General features: G+C 41.4%; 3 protein-coding genes across 5 annotated transcripts; 1 reads left to right on the forward strand and 2 right to left on the reverse strand.

The window, feature by feature from the left end:
* Positions 1-1507: 1507 nt before the first annotated feature.
* Positions 1508-5886, reverse strand: ccnq (cyclin Q). Of its 3 annotated transcripts, XR_015868170.1 has the most exons (6): positions 5532-5886; positions 5163-5346; positions 3769-3901; positions 3324-3542; positions 2416-2586; positions 1508-1926 (listed from the first exon to the last, which is right to left on the reverse strand). XR_015868170.1 is itself a non-coding variant. In XM_088436869.1 (5 exons), the coding sequence occupies exons 1-5, from the start codon at positions 5680-5682 to the stop codon at positions 2497-2499; spliced, it is 648 nt and encodes a 215-aa protein (XP_088292995.1). In that variant the 5' UTR covers positions 5683-5886; the 3' UTR covers positions 1508-2496. The 3 variants fall into 3 exon arrangements, 2 of the variants coding, with proteins under 2 accessions (XP_088292995.1, XP_088292985.1); XM_088436869.1 differs by having other exon boundaries at positions 1508-2586; positions 5163-5217; XM_088436859.1 differs by having other exon boundaries at positions 1508-2586.
* Positions 5887-7661: 1775 nt separating this feature from the next.
* cfap126 (cilia and flagella associated protein 126) lies at positions 7662-11548 on the forward strand. Its single transcript, XM_088407842.1, has 5 exons — positions 7662-7898; positions 7966-8028; positions 8697-8771; positions 8866-9066; positions 10993-11548. The coding sequence occupies exons 1-5, from the start codon at positions 7872-7874 to the stop codon at positions 11272-11274; spliced, it is 648 nt and encodes a 215-aa protein (XP_088263968.1). The 5' UTR covers positions 7662-7871; the 3' UTR covers positions 11275-11548.
* Positions 11475-19165, reverse strand: LOC148427686 (alpha-1,3-mannosyl-glycoprotein 4-beta-N-acetylglucosaminyltransferase C-like). The gene is made up of 5 exons (XM_088407841.1): positions 19060-19165; positions 15254-15363; positions 15016-15166; positions 13469-13723; positions 11475-13246 (listed from the first exon to the last, which is right to left on the reverse strand). Exons 2-5 carry the CDS (start codon positions 15347-15349, stop codon positions 12348-12350), a joined length of 1401 nt encoding a protein of 466 aa, XP_088263967.1. The 5' UTR covers positions 15350-15363; positions 19060-19165; the 3' UTR covers positions 11475-12347.
* Positions 19166-19859: the final 694 nt, after the last annotated feature.

Below are 19859 nucleotides of genomic sequence, written 5' to 3' on the forward strand. Positions count from 1 at the left end.
GGAACGTCAGATCAAGTACCGCGACCTAAAAGGATTTTTCGCAGTTTTATTTTTTCTCCAAAATTGTTATCGGAACCAAAAGCGCAATGGCTTGGGGTGCAACCAACTCCTTGCATCTCAAGACACAGCAAGTGTCACGAGATGCAGCAAGTCCTCCTTGATGGCAGTTTACAAGTACCAGTTGAAGATTGTGACAGGAGAGAGTAAGAGGTTTTAGGAGATTAGAACAATTTGGCCCTGACTCCTTGATGACAACCCTCTTCTAGGTAGAAGAACTACACCCATGGTTTTTAAACAAGCCCTTAAGATCATGACTAGCCATGAAATGTTAAGCCCTCATGGCATCACCTTTGCTATTACCATAACGGTACTTGGATCCTGATAGCACCAAAGTGGCCTTCATATTCAGTACCAGAACTCCTGTATATCCAGCTGAAAGATACGCAACCAAATACTGTAACTGGGAGACAAAAGGCACAGGCCGGAAATAGTGGCCATGTGTTCTCCTTAATATGCACTAATGTTATTGTGCTAATTAAGGATTCCTAGGTGTGGACGTGTGGGAATTGCGTAATCCTTGACTCATATCACCATGTCCCGAGAGTCAGAGAAAAAAACAAAAAAAAACACTGGAGCTGATCAACAGCTTCCATTGTAAAGTGAAAGGTGAAAGTGCACCAATTGCATTAGAATCAGGTGCTGAAGGTAAGTGAAGGGCCCATCTTCTAAAAGAAGACTAGGACAAGCCTAGCTGCTGAGCAGCAAAAACAGTAACTCAGACCAGCCAAGATTGACTTTTCTTTGCCATGGCAACGGGAAAAAGCTTGGCGAAAGAACGAATGCGCTGCCGATAGCACTAATTCATCGCTCAAGCGTCCCTGCCTGCTTTTTGTTCATTCAGCAAAGCATTGCACTTTACAAGACATAACAAAAAGAGCCAGCCGGGCGCCACCAACAGCTGGGCCGAGGTCCCAGCTCCCACTTTCCTGCGTCTACAGCTTTATCTAAGGACTGGGGCCAGATGAACTAGGACTGCACACATGGATAGCAATGCACACTATTACACACTACTACTACAAGAAATAAGCACATATTGATAACAACCTAATACATGATTCCCTTCACAAACGTGCACTTGAAAGCAAAGCCGTGGTAGGAGAGTGTGTATGTACGTTTGCCATTTTCAGAATCATGATATATACCCAGTGCGGCTTAAAAAAAAATGGAAAAAACAAATCACTGTAATATGGCTTCCTCAGTTTGCTGTCGTCTGATTGGCTCAGTCCATCAATCAAGTAAGCTGATTGGCCAAGACACGTGTACTGTACAGTATATGCTGCCTACATGCCTGTCATGTACTTTGTATTCTCAGCGAAGGAGCCGCCAAACGCACCGGTTTCGTGAACTCTCATTTTAGATTTGTTCGCTTGCGACACCCAAGAAAAGGCTCCTAAACATCACAGATCTTTTCCTTCATCTCGTGAACAGAGAAAGACGAGGATGACAATGACCGTGAATGGAACAAGTTTAATGACTCACATGGGTGAAAGGATGAAGCTATGCCTCGGTAGCAGCCATTACAGAGAGAATGATTCAACTGTGCATTACTGTCGAGTGTACCTTCAGAGATCCCAAATTGAGGTCTTGTTGGGTAAAGGAGGGAATATTGTAGTATGTTGTAGAATATTGTAAGTTTGAAAAATACATGGTGTGCCACTTTTTCTGTCTTCTCCTTAATTTGTCAAAACAAGTCAACCAAAATCACCCTAGTTAGTTATAAAGGACGCCTCCATTTTGAGAACGGATGTGACGTCAAGTCGTTGACAGCGCCATCCCTTGCTTGCCCCACTGAGTGATATGCCAGGATTGTTGCTGTCACTGCTAAAATTGAGTCATCTGAGCAGGGAAAGGCCTCTGATCCAGAATCTGGCAATGAAAATGACAAAACTGATTTGTCAGATGAAGAACATGCCACGTTACATTGCACAGATGGGGCAGGGCGGAGATGGAGGCATTTGAGAGGAATAGAGGAGCGCATAGAAATAACATTGAACAATTGCTAAACATTGCTAAATATTTGAAAATTGCAAAGTTGAAACCCCTAGTTTTGAGAGAAAACACATTTACAATTTTGGCACAATGTCCATCGTAACCAGTAGTTTTGGAAAAATATTTTTGATCAAAATTTTCAGGGAGCGAAGAATGCACAAAAGTATCATAAACCTTGGCAATTAAATGCGGGGGTCAACAATTACCAGGTAAAAAAAAAAAAAAAAAAGAAGCATAGCATCTGTTGCATAACCCAGACAACAAGAGAGGCAAGTGAAGAATTGTCTCCCCACGGTGTTAAGCCTTGGTAATGCAGTATGCGTCTCGAATGCCCGTTTCCTCGTGCATGCACAGACAGTTACCCACAGAAACGAGCCCTGGTGATTATACACGCGCGGCTGAATCAACAAGTGGCGTCTTGCATGTGTCGGTCTGCCGACAGTGTTCTCAGATACACTTGGCCTCCATGTCGTACAGCTGGAGAAGGTCGGCGATCACAGCATCCACGTCTGCTTTGGTCACACGGTCACAGAGCACCTGAACACATGCACACAGGGCTCGATGTGTGGACTTAAAAAATAAAAATTAAAAATTTAAAAATGTAAATAGATTGATTGCCTTGCAAACCAGAGCTTCGACTAATGAGACCTAATGAGTAAAACTGCTTGACAAAGGAACGTTTTTAAGTATGCCACCGTTCAATTAAAATAACAGGATGAAGACTTTGAAGACTGACATGATCTGGAATAATCGGTGGTAAATCATCTTAATGGCAACTTCAAATGTGACTATTTTTTTTAGCAATTCTATCAGGAAAATTTGTCAAGAGCAGCAAAAGTAGTTGATCCATACAATACATTTTTTGGCATTCTGTAATCGTAATATTAATGGAGGAGTAAGAGAATTCATAAATACACACACTAGCAATGCACCAGTCACAAATGTATGAGCACTTGCACAATCTGATAACAAATTCTTAATCAAGATTGGAAATAAATCAATCAATCAATCTTCCTTCATATAGATATCACTCACAATTTCTTCATCAATCCAACACATACACATAGACAACGTCGTTTGTACTCCTCTGTACACAAAAGAAAAGCCCAGACACTGCCTTTGAATTAAGGTTTAAAATAACGTTCCTCGAAACTGATTAAGATTGGGGAGATTTCACGACTTGATTCAAATTCCACAAAAGCAATATCAATCAGAATACCCATTTTCAAATCAAACTTGCATGTGCTACATAACAATCAAAAGCAAATACACACCTGCCACCAGCATTTTTCCCCAACCGGCAGCTCTACTCCATAGCTGTTGAGAGCCAAATACAGTGTTGCTATGGCGACGTGCTGGGGCATGTGACGGATACACATGGAGCCATGGTAGCAGTCCCGAAGCAATGCCCAGGAAGTCTCAGCAACAGGGCATCGGGACCAAGCGTGGCGGTTCACCAGCGATTTCACAGACATCAAATAATGGAGCAGATACTAGAGAGAGGGTGAGACAGAAGACCCACTCGCTCTTCAAATCAAAAACAAAGTGTACCGGAAACCAAAGACAGATCCCGACTGTAAAGGTGCGCAAAAGGACGCCGGGATCGCACAATATCACACTTTGTCATGCAAGGAGGACGGACATTGACAAGGTGATGAATTAGCCTCTCCAGCACAGACACACAGACACACACACACACACACACACACACACACACACCTTGTGTGGGTGTTCAAAGGAGACTTGGAAGTTGAGCTGTCGGAGAATGAGGAGCTCACACTGCACCACACTGTCCCTGAGGTCCCAGAACTCCTTGTCACATTCTAAAGGGGCGCAGCCACTGTTGAAGTACCTACAAGGTGGGTGGGTGGACAATTGTGACATAACCCATCACTCAGAGCAAGAATTAGCCACAATAGGATGTTGATAGGATGTCGTCTTGGCCCAAATAATTCTAGAATTCCACAAGAACGCTGGATACTACATGACTAACATATCAAGAAGTTGCAGGCCTCTCATATTGGCTGCCTTCAACGGGTCCTCAGTCTCTCCTGGAAGAAGAGAGGTGCACACGCAAAAATCCGACAACAAGTGGTCATCACCGGTGCGGAGCAGGGGTGGGAATCTTTGACTCGTCTTATGATTCAATTCAGAATTGATTTTTGATTCGCATGATTTCTGCTTCGATCTATACATGTACAAAGAATCGTTATGATCTAGTCCCTTCTGCTTTGCAAGACAAAATGACAAATGCAGACTTTAATGTGCCACTTTTTTTCCTTTTTACATTGATCATGTTTTGAATTGTAAAGATAGTGCCTTTTTCCACAGCACGTGGACCACAATTGCAACTCTGTTCTAAATTTTGATTCATTGAATCACCAACCACTAGTTGTAGCCGAAAGCTTTGCTATTTGATTTGATGTAAACTTAAGTAACTAGAGGCGTCATCAGTTGTAATTAAGGAAAATATCAAAGTAATTTCACCTGCATTCCTTCTTTGTGGAATATGCTAGCTAGCTTTATTAATGCTTAATGCATACATAGAGCTCTTTTTTCTCAGTTTGAAACGTCCAACTGCATTTGAGTGCATCACATACTGAGTGCATATTATTCCTTCACTTACAATTCAGAAACATTATGAATTTAATAAACAATATCAAAATGAAGCAGTTGATCACAAACCCTAGTTAAGAGTAAGTCATGTAAAATTGGTTTACAGTACAACAAAATGCAGTTTTTGCTGACAAGCAAACCGAATGAATAATTTGAAAGCGAGGATATCCATTGCTCTCCTTTATGCACCGAAAATCATACAAAAAATGCACTGAACTGCAGGCCAAAGAGGTATTGACATACTGTGGCGTGGGTTACCCTCCCACTCTATTTAAAATTACAAAAGTATCAAGAATTGTAGACATATTTATACTCAACATTTCCTGCAGACCTTCAGTGCACTGACCTATATAATTAAAAAAAAAATGTTACCACCTACATACTTTATTACCATCAGGCAATGTCTTTCGTTCTCCTCACTGTTCATGTTTACCTTTGACGGGATTCTTTCATTTTACTGTACAGTATAGCGTGCCCCTATAAACAAAGATTCTTACCTGTGGCTTACGTTGATGATGTCACGTGTCCTTATGTGCTGCTCCTCCACTTTACCTGCCAGGTACAAGCAGCTCATGGCCACCAAGTAGGGTTCATACACACTAAGGCTGACATGTTGGAAGAAGTTGTGATACAACACACACGCTGTAGCAACAGGCACAGAGCGCATGCCCAGCTTCACTCCTATGCAAGATATAAATATTCATTCTATTAAAACTTTAAACAGACTATTTTTTTCATCATTGCACACTACAATCCCAGATAGAAATCAGTTAACGTCAGACGACCGCAAGTTTAAGCGCCCGATTGCGCATTGGACCTCACTAGTTGTGCATGCGGATTGATAGAAGAGATGAGTTGTCGATTACCCGCTTCCATGATGAAACGACACACGCGAAAGTGTGTTTTCATTTCTCGACTAACGTCCACATCTCCGCCGGCGCCAGAAGCTCTACCGGCAGCCTGAACCACACGGTCATCCCGGGCGGGAGGAAGGCGCGAGGACGGACCCGGTTCCATGACTTTTGGAACATTACCATTGAAGTAACTTAGTTATCGCAAAACATTCTACAAGACTATGTGACAAAGCACGCAGCGATTGAGGGTACTCAGGGTACAACAATTGTTAATGTCAAAATAGGGAACACAGAACACTTAGCGCGAATGTAACAATGTTCAAATGCTCGAACCAGCATGCACTTTGCTAGGTTATAGCTAACTACGGGGCGCTACAGGAAGTAAATAATACAATATCCGGTAAAATGACAAGCGTGGAACAGAAATGCGTGTTTTAGGAAGTAAATAATACAATTTCCGGCCAAATGACAAGTGCGGAACGAAAATACGTAGTATTCACAGGCTCACTGCCATTCTCCCTAATCATGATATAAATAGGGATCTGGTACACCGTGATCTTGTACTTGTATTTATTACGCTCTGTTAGGTCTATTATTATTATTATTATTATTATTATTATTATTATTATTATTATTATTATTATTATTATTATTATTCGTGTGGTTATTTTACCGTCGAATTATGGATAATTTGTGATGGTCGAGTGAGGCCATGTTGGAGCTCCGAATCGTTTAACGAGCATTGATTCATTGCTCGGAGCCTTAATGATACGGTTTAAGGGGGACATCTAGTGGTCATTAAATGAAGCATAACAAAATCGTATTGAAGAGTCAAATGAATTTTTTTCTGCAGCAGTCATTTAAATGCACAATACAAATTATAAGCGTTAATGGATTGTTGGGATCCGTTTTTCAATGCACATTCCTGTTTGACTACACCAGATAATTGCATGATTTGTAGTCAACAAAATAATATAACTAGCGATATTAAAAATGACTGAGGACATGATCCTTATGTAATTTCTGTATGTAAACCAAAGTAGATCTTCACTTGTTACGGTATGGGACATGTAAATGTTGCTGGCACATTCATGAGATGTCTTCCGAAATACAGACTGATGTCATTTCACATGAGGTTAGTGTAAAGACACCTTATTATCTGTTGGTAATAAACAAATATCTATCTATATATTCATCCGTCTCTGTAAATCGATTTATCTATCTATAAATATCCATTTACTGATCTATCTGATTTATCTAATTATCTATAAACATCCATAAAAGTATCTATCTTGCTGTTTTAATATGCTATGCAATCACACATCAATTAAACACATATAATGGCAATTTGTGGAGACAAACTAAAAATTAAAATCACCTTCTGTCAGTCGATTCACTGTGCTTTTTCAGTATCGCTATTTGAGTGAAATCCATAGTATGTGAAAAGTTGGCTAAGCAATAAATATCACAGTGCCGTCCACAACAGAAGTAAAACAGGATGAAAAAAAAACACTCTCTGGAAGCTGGAGGCTGTACTACGTACAAGGAAATAGTTACATTTGAGTGCTCAACGCACAAGTAGAGCGTTTAACACATCTCCAGGCAGCACTTGAATAAGGCATCTTTGCCCAGCTAACTATTTTCCACATCCAATATGGCGGTGAAGTTGACGCTCAACGCTTAAAATACGAATCGACATTACGGCAAGTTTTTCGAGTGCTTACAACGAGTGAGGCAAATATGAATACTGTAGTTGGTTTCGTGGCATAAAATAAAATAAAACATTTGATTTTGAGACCAACGCTGTTCAAATGTAAGCAATATGTTAATATTTGCGGAAGTTATGACATTTTAAAGATTACTAAAATCACCCCTAGTTTTAAGCTCAAACAAATAGAATGGCCTTAAATATACTTCAAAATTAGATGTGAAAACAAGCTGGCTTGCAAAACTTTTTGGACGGTCAAAATTTAGTGATATCGTCGTGTCTGCGACAAAAAAATAAAACACTGTAGAAAAATAACCAAATCCAAAACAGGCATCAGAGGGGATTGCGCTACACCCCGATTTCAAAATGGGTGCGGAAATGCGTTTTTTAATCAACAGCGCACTTTTCTCACAGGAGATCAAACGTAACCGACGTGACGTATCCACACAAATAAGGGGTCACGAAAATGGCGCATTTGTCACATATCTAAAGTATAAGTTCGTGTACGATCAACGCCACCAAAACAAGTTCCAGTGGTAGTTCATCAAACGCCAAAATTCCAGACTTTCGATGAACGAGGTCACGTGTTTAGGTTGCTATGCAACGACTCCGTTCAACCGGCTCGTTTGTAAACGGTCGCAGAAATGTCTTCCAATTTCTCAGCAAACCAGGTAAATCACGCACTAAAACCGCAAACATGTGTTTCCCATTTGAATAAGGCAACTTTGATTTCCGCAGTATGACGATGCTTTCAAGCCTAAGAGGCTGCAGAACTGGTGTCAAGCGAAGGAACCCAAAAAGGTAACCAATGTTATACTGTACAGTAATCCAGTTTTCTTTTCTTGTCAAATATACGTAACCACCTAATGCAAGAGGGACCAAACTTTTTCAACTAGGTGCCGCATCTAAATTGAAGAATGCAAGGGCCACGTTGAGACTCACTTTTAAGTCGCATTCCCTCGGTGTAGGTAAAAATATGTAATTCAATGTTTAGTTTTCATTCCATATACAAGATTGAGTTATATATTTGGGTGGGGGTAGCTAGGTGATTAAACAAGACCTAAAGATTTTTCAAGAGTTTTATTAGCCCTAGTACGCACTGAGATGTTGCAGAATGTACTTATAATTTTTTAACAAAGGTAGACCGGCTTCGACTCACCCTCTTTTTAAAAGGGTTGAAAACACATGTCTCCTTAGATATAGAAAGTAAAAAAAAAAAATACAAGATGCTTCAATTGTTAATTTTAAAAGCCCGCTAAAGCTTGCAGTGCCCCTTTGCCTATCCCTCTGATATAATGCCTTTTTTAAAAAAGGTAGACCGGCTTCGACTCACCCTCTTTTTAAAAGGGTTGAAAACACATGTCTCCTTAGATATAGAAAGTAAAAAAAAATACAAAATTTTAAAAGCCCGCTAAAGCTTGCAATGCCCCTTTGCCCATCCCTCTGATATAAGGCCTGCATGTTTTTAGGCATCCACAGCACTGAGAGGCAGCACCAAGTTTATCGCAGACAACAGAGGGTATTTGCTCCCTGGAAAGGCAAAGGTAAAACCTTTGTTATACATTCTTCTTCCTTCAAATGAAGAAACGTGGTTCTGCATCATCATGACTTCCTGGGGCCTGTTTTGTAACACACCAGAGAGGCAGCGCTTGGCCTGACTTTAAAGGGACTTGGGATCTTCCTGCTCGTATACCAGTGCAGAGACTCAATCCCACTAGCCGTTCAGTGGAGGGGCTGGAAAGACTCAAGGCCTGGGGCTTGGACCCTCAACACACAGGCCAAGCTGGACAACTGAAAGGCAGCAACAACACTGATGCTTTGCAGGACGCGAGCAAGCAGGTTAGCGCTGCAGTATGTTGTTGACAGCAGAAGTCTTATGCACGCACGGTTTCTGCTTCTTTACTGTCCACAAAGGATATGATAAAATTGCGTTTGACAGCAATGGAGACGACCTTTGTGCTTGATGTCAATCTTAGTTTGAAGCAGCAAAAACCAAAGGTCCTTTGAAATTGCCTTTCCCAAGATAGTGTGCCGAATGATTTGCATTATTGCGTGAGCAAATATGAGCTGATCCTGAGGAACATTCCTCGGGTGAGCTGAAAAGGGAAAAGAGACAGACATCAAATTATACTGAGCGGAATGCTGTAATAGTGAAATGTTTCAACTCTTTAGAACAGTCGAGCGTAGTACATGTAATAGTTCTTTCCCTCCTACTGTTTAATGTTGTTTCTGTACATTATTGTAACTGCCATGTGAATAATTTAATCAGTGGGCCTTTAAGACAGCAAATTCAGGGGCTGAGGAGTAGGATCCTTCTATAGTTGGAATACATCCTCCGGTCCCCCCTTTAAGAAGGGGGACCACCACCACCACAGTTTGCCGACCCAAAGGCACTGTACCCGAAGTCCGCGTGATGTAGAGACGTGTCGAGATCCTGCGCCTTTAGGACTTGTTACAAATGATACAAACTATAAATGCTTTGGCAAAATTTGTCATTTTGTGTGCAGAAATGAACAAATTTGTCGAGTTTTGGACCATAATTTAGGTCATACTTGTCCAATGTCAATTTTTTTGTTGGTTGCTCACATGAGTTACCAGGACTTACTGTTTGGTCTGCATCTTTTTTTTCCTCTTTTAAATTAAAACAGTCTGACTCAATGTCCACCTCTTTGTCACTCCCATACTCACTGTAAAGCAACAATGTAAACAATCCCCTTCACGCACTCACAGGAATCCTATGCAGCATGACAGCCATTCCAAGCCGCCTCAGTAAACAAATAGGATGACATGGAAGGCGCTCTCAGGCGCATGAAGGTACACAGGTAAACTATTAGAGATTGCATTGTTCCTTCAATTTGTCTAAGTTGCGTTAGGTGAACATGCGCTTTTCATACTTCTGTAGTAAATAACTGATTTTTTTTTTTGCCTCCCATATCAAACGCACCTGTTTTTTTCACCCCCATATCAAACGCACCTGTATTGTCTGCAAGCTGAGGACCCCATTTAAGAGTGCGTCATACCACGGCACATCTTGGAGCCACTTTTCAGGGGGGGAGGGGGGGGGGGGGGGGGGCGCAACAAAAACATTTGTTCAGCTTAGGCTCCGGTGTCAATAACCCTTAGAGCTGTGGTTGCCAACCTTTTTTTTTATTTAATGATTTATTTCCTGTATTTTTTTTCTTAATCAGGTTCCTCCTAAGCAGCTCAAAAAATATTGTGAAAAAAACGTCAAACATTAAAACAGTGTTCTACCATCCGTATCTAACTTCTTAAAACATGGTACTTATTTTACTGTGGTCTCAAGGCATATCTTATTCAGCAACTCCAGAAGATACTCTTAGCTCTTGCAACATTGTTACATCTGCTTTATTGCTTGTCTACCGGAGAATTATTCCAATAATGCGAATCCTTATAAAACTTAAAAAATTGGAAAGCATAGAATGCTTTCCAAAAGAGTCACTATCGCACAAGTTAGCTACAAGTTTTGTCTCCTTGCAATAAATTTCCTCTTAATTTGAAAGAAAAATAACCAATTCCTGTCATGGCATTAAAAACTCTTAGATCTGCTGATACGTGCATAAACCCTGTTAAAATCCCACATACTCCCAGGGGTACTCGCACGCTCATTTGAGAACCACTCAGATAAGCTAGCAGTGTCAAGCGGGATGCATTGTGATCATCTACAATCCCAATCTTTGAATTACCTGCTTGATCTGCACTTATTTCCTTACATAATCAAGTATGTACTCGAATAATATATTTCAGAACACGGGGTGTGTACAGAAGAACAGCACCGCCTCACCCTCCTTGCCCCCATCTGCTGCTGAAGCCCAGCAAACGTCTCAGAGCCGTCCTATTTCTGCAGACCACAGAACTGGCAACCGGGGACAGGACGCACGGGCGGACGAGGTATCATCCGCGGACAGAGAAAATGCTGGCCAAAGACCGCAGGGCCAGAGACCAATGTCAGCTTCGCGGCCCAAGACAGGAGAAACCGACCCCGCAAGTCCAGTTACTGGTCCAGCGTCAGCCCTTAGCCCCAAATGAATAAAAATAGTACACGCATAGTACCCCCTATTCTAAACTGGGACATTTGTACTGATGCGCCAGATAAAACTGCTGTAAAAAAAAATGTATACATGATAGCTCTTTAGCCCCTTGACTTAGCAGCTGTCCACCTTGAGAATTTGGCTTCAAATGTTTTGAATATCAGTGTGTAAAGGTATTAAGAAGAAGAAGGAGCTTACTGGAGCTCATTTTTAAAATCTTTATTTCCAGTGTTAGTATTTTCAAAATCAAACTATAAAAAGTAAAGACAAAATTGTTTCTATTTACTGACAACAATATTTAGATGAGCAGGCCCGTACGTGTGACCAGAATAGTGTTGCTCAGGTTAAATATATCTGCAGCTAAAGCCAAAAGAAGCTCATGCTGCAGAGCCCTCAGCATTGACATACTCGAGTGTTGTTTTACATGATCTGAATCCAACTGAATTATTTTAAGGAAAAGAAAAACACGGAACAATCCCAAACGCAGATTGAACCCCCATGACTCGTACGACTTGTGAATACGTTAAAAACATAAAAACTCATGAAGCCCAGGAGCCTTCACACCCTCATCTCCTTCAAATATACAAGTTTAGGAATTCTAAGTGATTCGGAATCAAACACACACACTATTACTCCAGATATTCACTTCTACAAAATCACTTGAATATGTTGGCAATATGAGCTTCTAACTTGTGATTTATCATTGGTAAATGTACGCACATCTTTTGGATTCTCATATCAAGTGAATAAATTCATCCATCAGGGGTTACCAAAGTGTGTACCAGCGAATGTCACCCAAGTGAATATTAAAAACAAGGGGGCCTCCTTTGCAAGGCCTTTTGATATTATACTCAGAATCAGGGACGGGCAGCTCAAAAAAAAAGGGGGGGGGGGGGGCACAAGCGGGGGCCCCATGAGTCTCGCACCATGACGATTTGTGTAAACAACCCTGTGTTCCGTTGGAGTAGTGCTTATTTTAAAAATACAATGTTTGTTTCCTGAGCTGCTGCACCTCCCTTTGAAACCCTGCAATGATCCCTCCCCCCAGGGGTGAAAACCATGACCTGCAATTCACATCTGTGCTTTCTGCGGAGGCTTTGTTGAGATTCTGATTTTCTTAATGACCACCCAGTCCTTCTGGCCATCGGTGACTTGTATCCTCAAACACGAAGAAGCCAAGCCGTAGTTTTTGTCTACCTCCGACATCGCAAACGCACCGTTCTCGAGAAATCCCAATACATGAAAATCTTTGCAGGTTTTCTCCTTTGCAGGGGTGATCACACTGTGTCCTAGTTGCACCTGTGCTGAGCCTAGGAGATCTTTTCCCTCTGACCCAGTCTCGACAGTTATTCCCGTCACCACTCTTGGATCTGCCAACACCACTGTCAAATAGTTGCCTTTCTCTGGGGAGCGGCCCCAGAAGAATCCTTCCCCAGCCTCCCAGGCCAGTGTGGGAAAGTGGTTCTTATAGGTAGACATGTCGGAGAAAACCTCAGCTGGAGGGTTGGCGTAGATGCTCTCTTCAAAATCCTTGTCTTTTAGTTTGTTATAAGTCCCTTGGAATGAGGAGAAAGTCCCCATGTGCTGGAATAGGGAAGGCTTGAAAAGAATGGGCTTCTCCTGAGTCAGCAGCAGTCGAAAGTGAGACATCAACCAGTCGCAAGGCATTTCTTGATAGAAAAGGAAGAGAAAACGTGCCAGCAGAGGGAGGTGAACCGACTTGTAGAGTTTCCCGATGTAGCCGAGGCTAGAGAACTCCAGCATCGCCCAGGTTGTCTTCTTGGCCTCTTGCTCCTCAACGTACTTTTTTATGGTTGTGGGAAAGTTTTTTGCGGAGGAGACATCATCCTCCAGCTGAAGGTAGTATCTGCCGAGGCCCGAGCTGTAGTGCACAAGGAAAGCGTAATCCAGGTTCTGCTTGGATCGGAATGATACTCTCTCCGGAGGATCATTGTAGTTCCTCTTTAGACCTGCAGGGGGGTTAGAAAGACACTATTTGGGGATAGATAAGGAAAATGACATCCAACTACCGAATCTTTGAGAGGAAAACAAAACCAATTACGATAATGTTGCTGCACTACTGTGTGTGCAATCACTTATAGCGGAGGATGTGGCTGTGTGCGAAATAAAACAATCACGTTCAAAGACACCCCAACGCATGATGCTAACACCACCAAATATTTGCGCTTCACCTGCTGTAGGTGGGTAGAATTCCTCAGGAACGTGAATAACCAACAGGCGACCTTGCTCCAGCGCTGAGGAGAATTCAGATTTTATCTTGGTCACTGTGCTCATCCGCCAGTCCACATCGAAATCGGCAAGCAGCACCACAACCACCATTGAAGAGTGCTCTTCAGGAGACGATTGGGAAAAGAGGGACACTAACGTAGAGGTCAAATAACTACCTTTCTTCCTCTTCACGGATGATAGGCCAATACATAGATACCCTGTTGGAGAAAAGAGCACACCATAGTGAAGCTTATTACTAAAAAAAAAAATCCGAGTTTTAGGGTTAGGGTTATGAAATATGAGCTCACTATTAATGGCAATCTAATGGGAGCCCTCAGCTTGTTTCTCTGCACAGATGCCACGTCGGGAGTCTCGAAAACATTTTTGAGGCTGCCGCCATTTGCTAGCTCATCTGGTTCGGTAACCAAAATATAGAGAATCCATTCCTTGTCACTTTGTGGGTCTAAGTCCTTACCGCAAAGAAGTCATTACTTTACATTAAGTAGGACTTCTGGTATTGCCTGTTAAAGGCTTTCTTTTTCTTCTTCAAAGTTATAGGCTCGTCACCTGTCTCTTGGCAGGATGTCTGTTTCTTACTCATTTAACATCTTGTGAGTACAATTTTGGCGCTCAAGTGACCGAAACAGATCCAAAAGAATACAGTTTTCAAAATACATGTTTTTTTTTAAAATAGCTTTTAGACTTGGATAATGTATAAAATGGAAATAGTTTATTTAGTGTGTCCTTTCGAGATGTTAGAATGGATTCGATCCGGATAGGCAGACAGCAAACAGCAAATGAGGAAGTTCTTTTAAGTTGAGTCAGTGGTAAATCTCACTCATTTATATTGTAAAACTGTAAAGACAAGAAAATGCAGGAAACAAAGGTTGTCAGTGTCTGTCTCTTCAATATCAAACATCACTATAACTCAGCTACTCAGGTAAGTCCTATATGCAAGAATTATATAGCTTACAAAAATTTAAACCACAAAAACAAATTAAATCAATGAATTACGGGCCACGGACCAGCAATTGGGGACCTCTGATGCAAAACATGGAGCAGGCACACTTATTTTTTTTTTTTACATTTGTATGAAATGTAAATGAAAGAAACCTTCAGTTTTTAAATTTGCACTCCATTTACTGATGCGTGTAACACATTCCAAAAGAGCTCGGACAGTCTAGTACAGTGGTTCTCCACCTTTTTTTCCAATGATGTACCCCCTGTGAAATTTTATTTCAGGAAATACCTCTTGCTACGGCAAATAATCTTTGGATGAAAAAAAGACTTAAACTATTGCTGTATCAGACTTGTCTGATTCATTAAAATGATGGAACTCTCGCAATGGCGGTGTCGTAGGATCCAGAAGCAACTTCCGGCATGTAGTTAATTTATCTTTAACAAAAAACAAAGCAGGATTGGAGCGTAAAAATCCTGAAAAGTCACATCTAGAAGAGTACTTGTTGTAATACGTCATAATCTACCGGTTAAGAATTTAGCACAAACTTACTAGATTGAGTAGATGGTAATCCTGCAAGCAGTTGATAGGTCACATTGAGAGGCAGATAGTCTCCCTGTTCCACCCACGATTCCATACTGACCATCCTTTCTGCCTTCCATGTTAAGTTCATGACCACTGGCTGCTCTGACTTTCTGAGATACTGCAAAAGAAAAACTACTCATTGAACATCAAATTTCATTGTTACTTTATCAGCAGAGTGGTTCATCTCCTGTTTGAGTGTACTCACAGTGTTGATCGAGTGTGAAGAGTAAATGAAATAGACACCCCCTGCAAGTAGCAGCAACAGTAACACTGCATGTTTCTTCTTTGAATGACGTCGCATTTCCTGTTGTGTACCTACAAACATACACATGCACACACACACACACACACACACACACACACACACACACACGCCTGTTTGTATTGCTGTACTTGTGAGGACATACATTGACGTCATGCATTTTCTTGCCCCTACCCCTAACCTTAACCATCAGAAATGATTTCATTAACCTGACCTGAGGAAACTCCTTTCGGCCGCATCTAACAGGGATCTGCTTACGGTCACGACACACAGCTCGTGACCATAGGTGAGGGAAGGAACATAATTAGAGCTTCGCTTTTCGGCTCAGCTCCCTCTTCAGCACGACAGACGGGTATCAGCTCAGCGGACGTTGCACCGATCCGCCTGTCGATCTCCCGTTCTATTTTACCTTCACTTGTGAACAAGACCCCAAGATACTTATAACTCCTCCACTTGGGGCAGGACCTCATCCCTCACCCATAGAGGGCACTCCACCCTTTTCCCGCTGAGGACCGTGGTCTCCGATTTGGAGGTGATGATTTTTATCCCAGCCACTTCACACTTGGCTGCGAACCGCTCCAGTGAGAGTTGGAGGTCACGGCTTGAAGAAGCCAACAGCACCACATCATCTGCAAAAGGCAGAGATGAAATGCAGAGACCTCCAAACCGGACCCCTCAACTCTTCGGCCGCCTTTCCTGTTCCCTCTATAAGAGGAAGCCACCGTTCCCACCGGCCCCTCTTCTTAAAAAGGGGAACCGTCACCCCAGTCTGCCCATCCAGAGGCACTGTCCCCAATGTCTCCATGATGTTGCAGAGACATGTCAACCAGGACAGCCCTACAACATCCAGAGGATCGCATTTACATCCGGGGTTTGCCACCGAGGAGTTTCTTGACCACTATGGTCCACTACAGTAACTTCAGTCCCAGGGATAGGATCCAGACTCTACTTACTCAGAGGTTCCACGTGTCGGTGGAATTGAGGAGATAAGTCATTAACTTTTTCTTAAAAGTAGGGATTTCAACCTAGCAACATTCAAACATTCGTTTTAATGCCTATGGTTTAAATTTATATTTAAAAAAATTTCTGCAGAAGCTGCATGATCTGTACCAGAAAGCGATTACACTCCTTTTCAACAGGACAAACTGGTTGCTCAGGGAAACCTGGGTTCTGATTCGAAACATCAAAAACAAGCATTGGCATTTTCTGGCGAAGGCCTTCATCAACCACATCAATAACAGTAAAAATTGCAGAAAGGAAATCGTAGCTACATCTCACACATTGTAAAAAGGTCATCTCAATCGAGTTATCCAAAAAGGAAAGGTGAGCAAAGTCTGACGAATCGCGGGAACAGCTTTATAGGACCTGAAATGTTAGGTTACCAGCGCTGTACATGCATTTCAAAGATTCAAATAGATTTTATTGTCACATGTATAGAATGCTCCAGATGGGTCATTCACGAAGGTCGTCGAGGGTTATTGCATTCCGAATCACAGGGGGTAAATACCTCTGCCTGGTCTGAGTGGTGGGACAAAACTTTTGGAAAGTATAAAAACTTTTTTTTTTTTTTCCATCCTGGTTCATGGAGCTGTGTTTGCAGCTGTTTTTGAATACTGTGCATGCTGTTGCATTCCCTGCATTTGTGCATTGCTCAACCGGCTTATCTCAACTGCTATAGCCCCAACAAATTCAAAATTGACAGTAATGTATCCTTTGCTCAGCAATCGCAGTGGTGACTCGTTAGGCGCATGATACCGACTGGGGGGCCAGTCCATCCTTACCAAGACCCACGGATGTATGAAGATAGTTGATAATGGACAGAATAAATGACTACGCAAAAATCTTTCGCCTTGCATAACACGTGGCTGTGTTCAAGAAAAAGCAGAGTTGAACGGGAAGGCCGGCAGAACATTGGGTGAGACTATCTACTAGTCTTATTCCATTCTCCATGCAAGTAAAACTATCTTGGTGTCTTTTCTTCCTTCATTGAGTGGTGTTTTTCTACAAATGTGTGATAGACAAACCTGACAAAATTTCTGTAATTTTCTTACTTTTTGAGGTACTTCTATGTGTTGATATATATATATAATTTTTTTTTTTTTGTCGGTGGAGAATTAAGATGGATGAGTACCTCCATTTTCATTTTTTGACTCATTTCGTCAGTGGTGGCTCCAAACTTTGATTCTGAACTACTTGATTATCAGTCACGATTGAGAGAGACTGTTGCATATTTGTGTAGTATTGAGTTTCTATAATTGTAACATCACCATGACGGCATTAAGAAGTGGACTAAGTCGAGTAATTCCCAAGGTAAGACCAAGGTATCAAATGCACAGTCCACCACTGAGCCCGACTGTGTACACCACCGATTCTTAAGGAGGTGCACTGTGATCATGGAAAGAAAATCACTGAGTCATGCCAAACGCAAGATAATCAGGAAAAAATATGGATTAGATGCCTTAACTGGAATTGATGTTGCCAGCCCATTGTAAATGTATTTATAGCATGGAAGACAACATGGCAGTTTTATCTTCAACTACGGCCTGGGTGAGTGACCTCCCATTTGCTGTTGACACTCACTCAACAGTTTCATAGAAGTCATTCCCAACAGGTGCTAGGGAACACTGGCTTGCAAAAAAAGATTAGCAACCGGATGGAATATCAGTCAGGTTCCATTAACCTATTCTCAAATTATTTGAAAATATATCTATTTATCAATGCAAACTGCGAATTGTGATGGGTAGAACAATACATTGTTCAATTAGACTGCCCCTATACAATGTAAGTCACACTTATATTGTGGCGAGGCGAAGAAACCACACGTTGCTGTGCTAGTGGAGATCTTTACTCTTCGCATGCCATCACAAAACTGATACAACAAAGTCCAAAACAGCAAAACAAAGCCAACAGGTTCAAAGCATCAAAGGATCATAGCGACATGCCTACTGGGTGAGAGACATGGTCCTAGTGTCCGCCACAATATATATATATATATATATATATATATATATATATATATATATATATATATATATATATATATATATATATATATATATATATATATATATATATATATATATATATATATATATATATATATATATATATATATTTATATATAATGTGTGTGTGTGTGTGTGTGTGTGTGTGTGTATAAATAAAACAGGATTGCTAAAATGCACTCCAGATAGCGCCACAGTCCACACACCTACATTTGTCCAAGTTGACAACACAAGCAGCCCACGGGCATGCTGACTTGTTTTGGGCACCCAAAGTAAGCACAAATTACAAAATAGCAATACAATGAATGGAATTGTCACACATCAAAATATATGCATGTTTACTTAGATTTTTATTACTCAGCGTGCGTATTTTGCCTACTTCTTTTAGAAGCCTCTTGAGAGCTAGACAAGGTATGACCACGTTTATTTCTAAACTTACATACCGTTATGGTACAGTCTATTTAGTTCATTATTTATGTTTGGCGTAGGTTTTAGCTCGAGTCGCAACGCGCTTCACAGTTAATGAGAAGTAAATTAAGTGTGTAATAAACTACGTGTATCTATTTCAACACGGAAACGCCAGCATGTCGACACACTTTAATTCCCATTACCGTTCGATTATAGCTACAGGTTCTTCCTTCGATGGGAAGCCACCAACGACCATGAATACAACCAAATAAAAAAAAAAAAAGCGACGCAAAAAAAAGTGACGTCCAAAAGTGTAGTCAACTGTTATCTACTTACGTTTTGCACTTTGAGTCTTTCCCGCTCGAGTCGGTTAGTTGCAAATAAAGGAAGACATCCTCACGGTCGCTCGAGACACGAGACACCACCAACTACTGACACTCACTCCGCAGCACCGCGGTGGGACGGCCCACCATGACACGTAGACTGATGTACTGTATTATCCTAGTCCTTCTCAAGCATATTAGATTGATTACACACAACAGAAGTGGTTCAAGCCTTTTATAGTTTTAATAATTATGACTTTGGTAAAAAAAAAAAAAAAAAACCATCCTCAAAAAATTAGCATGTTTCACCCGACCCATAAAAGCGTTTTTGTTTTTTTTTTAATACAAAAAAAGTCAACCTTTTCAAAGAATTATGTTCGGTTATGCACTCAATACTCGGTCGGGAATCCTTTTGCAGAATTGACAGCAGCTAAGGTGTTTTGGAGGCCCAGGATGCTTCGATAGCAATCTTAAGCTCATCCAAAGCGTTGGGTCTGGTGTCTCTCAATTTCACCTTCACAATATGCCAGATTCTCTATGGGGTTCGGGTCAGGAGAGTTGGTAGGCCAACTGTGCACTGTACACCATTTACCAGTGGTTTTAGCAGAGGTTCTGAGCAGAAGCCAGGTTGTTCGGAAAAAGGAAATCTTCATCACCATGAAGTTCTCATCTCCTGATAGCTAGCTGCATTGACCCTGTCCAAGATTAAAACACAGAGGGCCAACACCAGCAGCTGACATGGCACCCCAGGGCCAATTTTTTCAGTTTTCATGAGCTGTATGCCAAAATTATCACTATTAAAACAAAAACCTA

The sequence above is a fragment of the Hippichthys cyanospilos genome, chromosome 2, assembly GCF_059441005.1.
Source record: "Hippichthys cyanospilos isolate Australia breed blue-spotted pipefish chromosome 2, RoL_Hcya_1.0, whole genome shotgun sequence".
In the NCBI taxonomy this organism is placed as follows: domain Eukaryota; kingdom Metazoa; phylum Chordata; class Actinopteri; order Syngnathiformes; family Syngnathidae; genus Hippichthys; species Hippichthys cyanospilos.

What these genes read in the sequence shown, in the direction of transcription:
- ccnq (XM_088436859.1), bottom strand. Translation starts at nt 5,682, where the DNA reads ATGGAACCGGGTCCGTCCTCGCGCCTTCCTCCCGCCCGGGATGACCGT. An exon ending in ATCATCAACGTAAGCCACAG is followed by an intron (nt 3,902 to 5,162) that starts GTAAGAATCTTT and finishes CCCACCTTGTAG; the next exon opens with GTACTTCAACAGTGGCTGCG. An exon ending in GGGAAAAATGCTGGTGGCAG is followed by an intron (nt 2,587 to 3,323) that starts GTGTGTATTTGC and finishes GCATGTGTTCAG; the next exon opens with GTGCTCTGTGACCGTGTGAC.
- cfap126 (XM_088407842.1), top strand. Translation starts at nt 7,872, where the DNA reads ATGTCTTCCAATTTCTCAGCAAACCAG. An exon ending in TGCTCCCTGGAAAGGCAAAG is followed by an intron (nt 8,772 to 8,865) that starts GTAAAACCTTTG and finishes GTAACACACCAG; the next exon opens with AGAGGCAGCGCTTGGCCTGA. An exon ending in TGCAGGACGCGAGCAAGCAG is followed by an intron (nt 9,067 to 10,992) that starts GTTAGCGCTGCA and finishes AATATATTTCAG; the next exon opens with AACACGGGGTGTGTACAGAA.
- LOC148427686 (XM_088407841.1), bottom strand. Translation starts at nt 15,349, where the DNA reads ATGCGACGTCATTCAAAGAAGAAACATGCAGTGTTACTGTTGCTGCTA. An exon ending in CTTCACACTCGATCAACACT is followed by an intron (nt 15,167 to 15,253) that starts GTGAGTACACTC and finishes TTTCTTTTGCAG; the next exon opens with TATCTCAGAAAGTCAGAGCA. An exon ending in ATTACCATCTACTCAATCTA is followed by an intron (nt 13,724 to 15,015) that starts GTAAGTTTGTGC and finishes TTTCTCCAACAG; the next exon opens with GGTATCTATGTATTGGCCTA.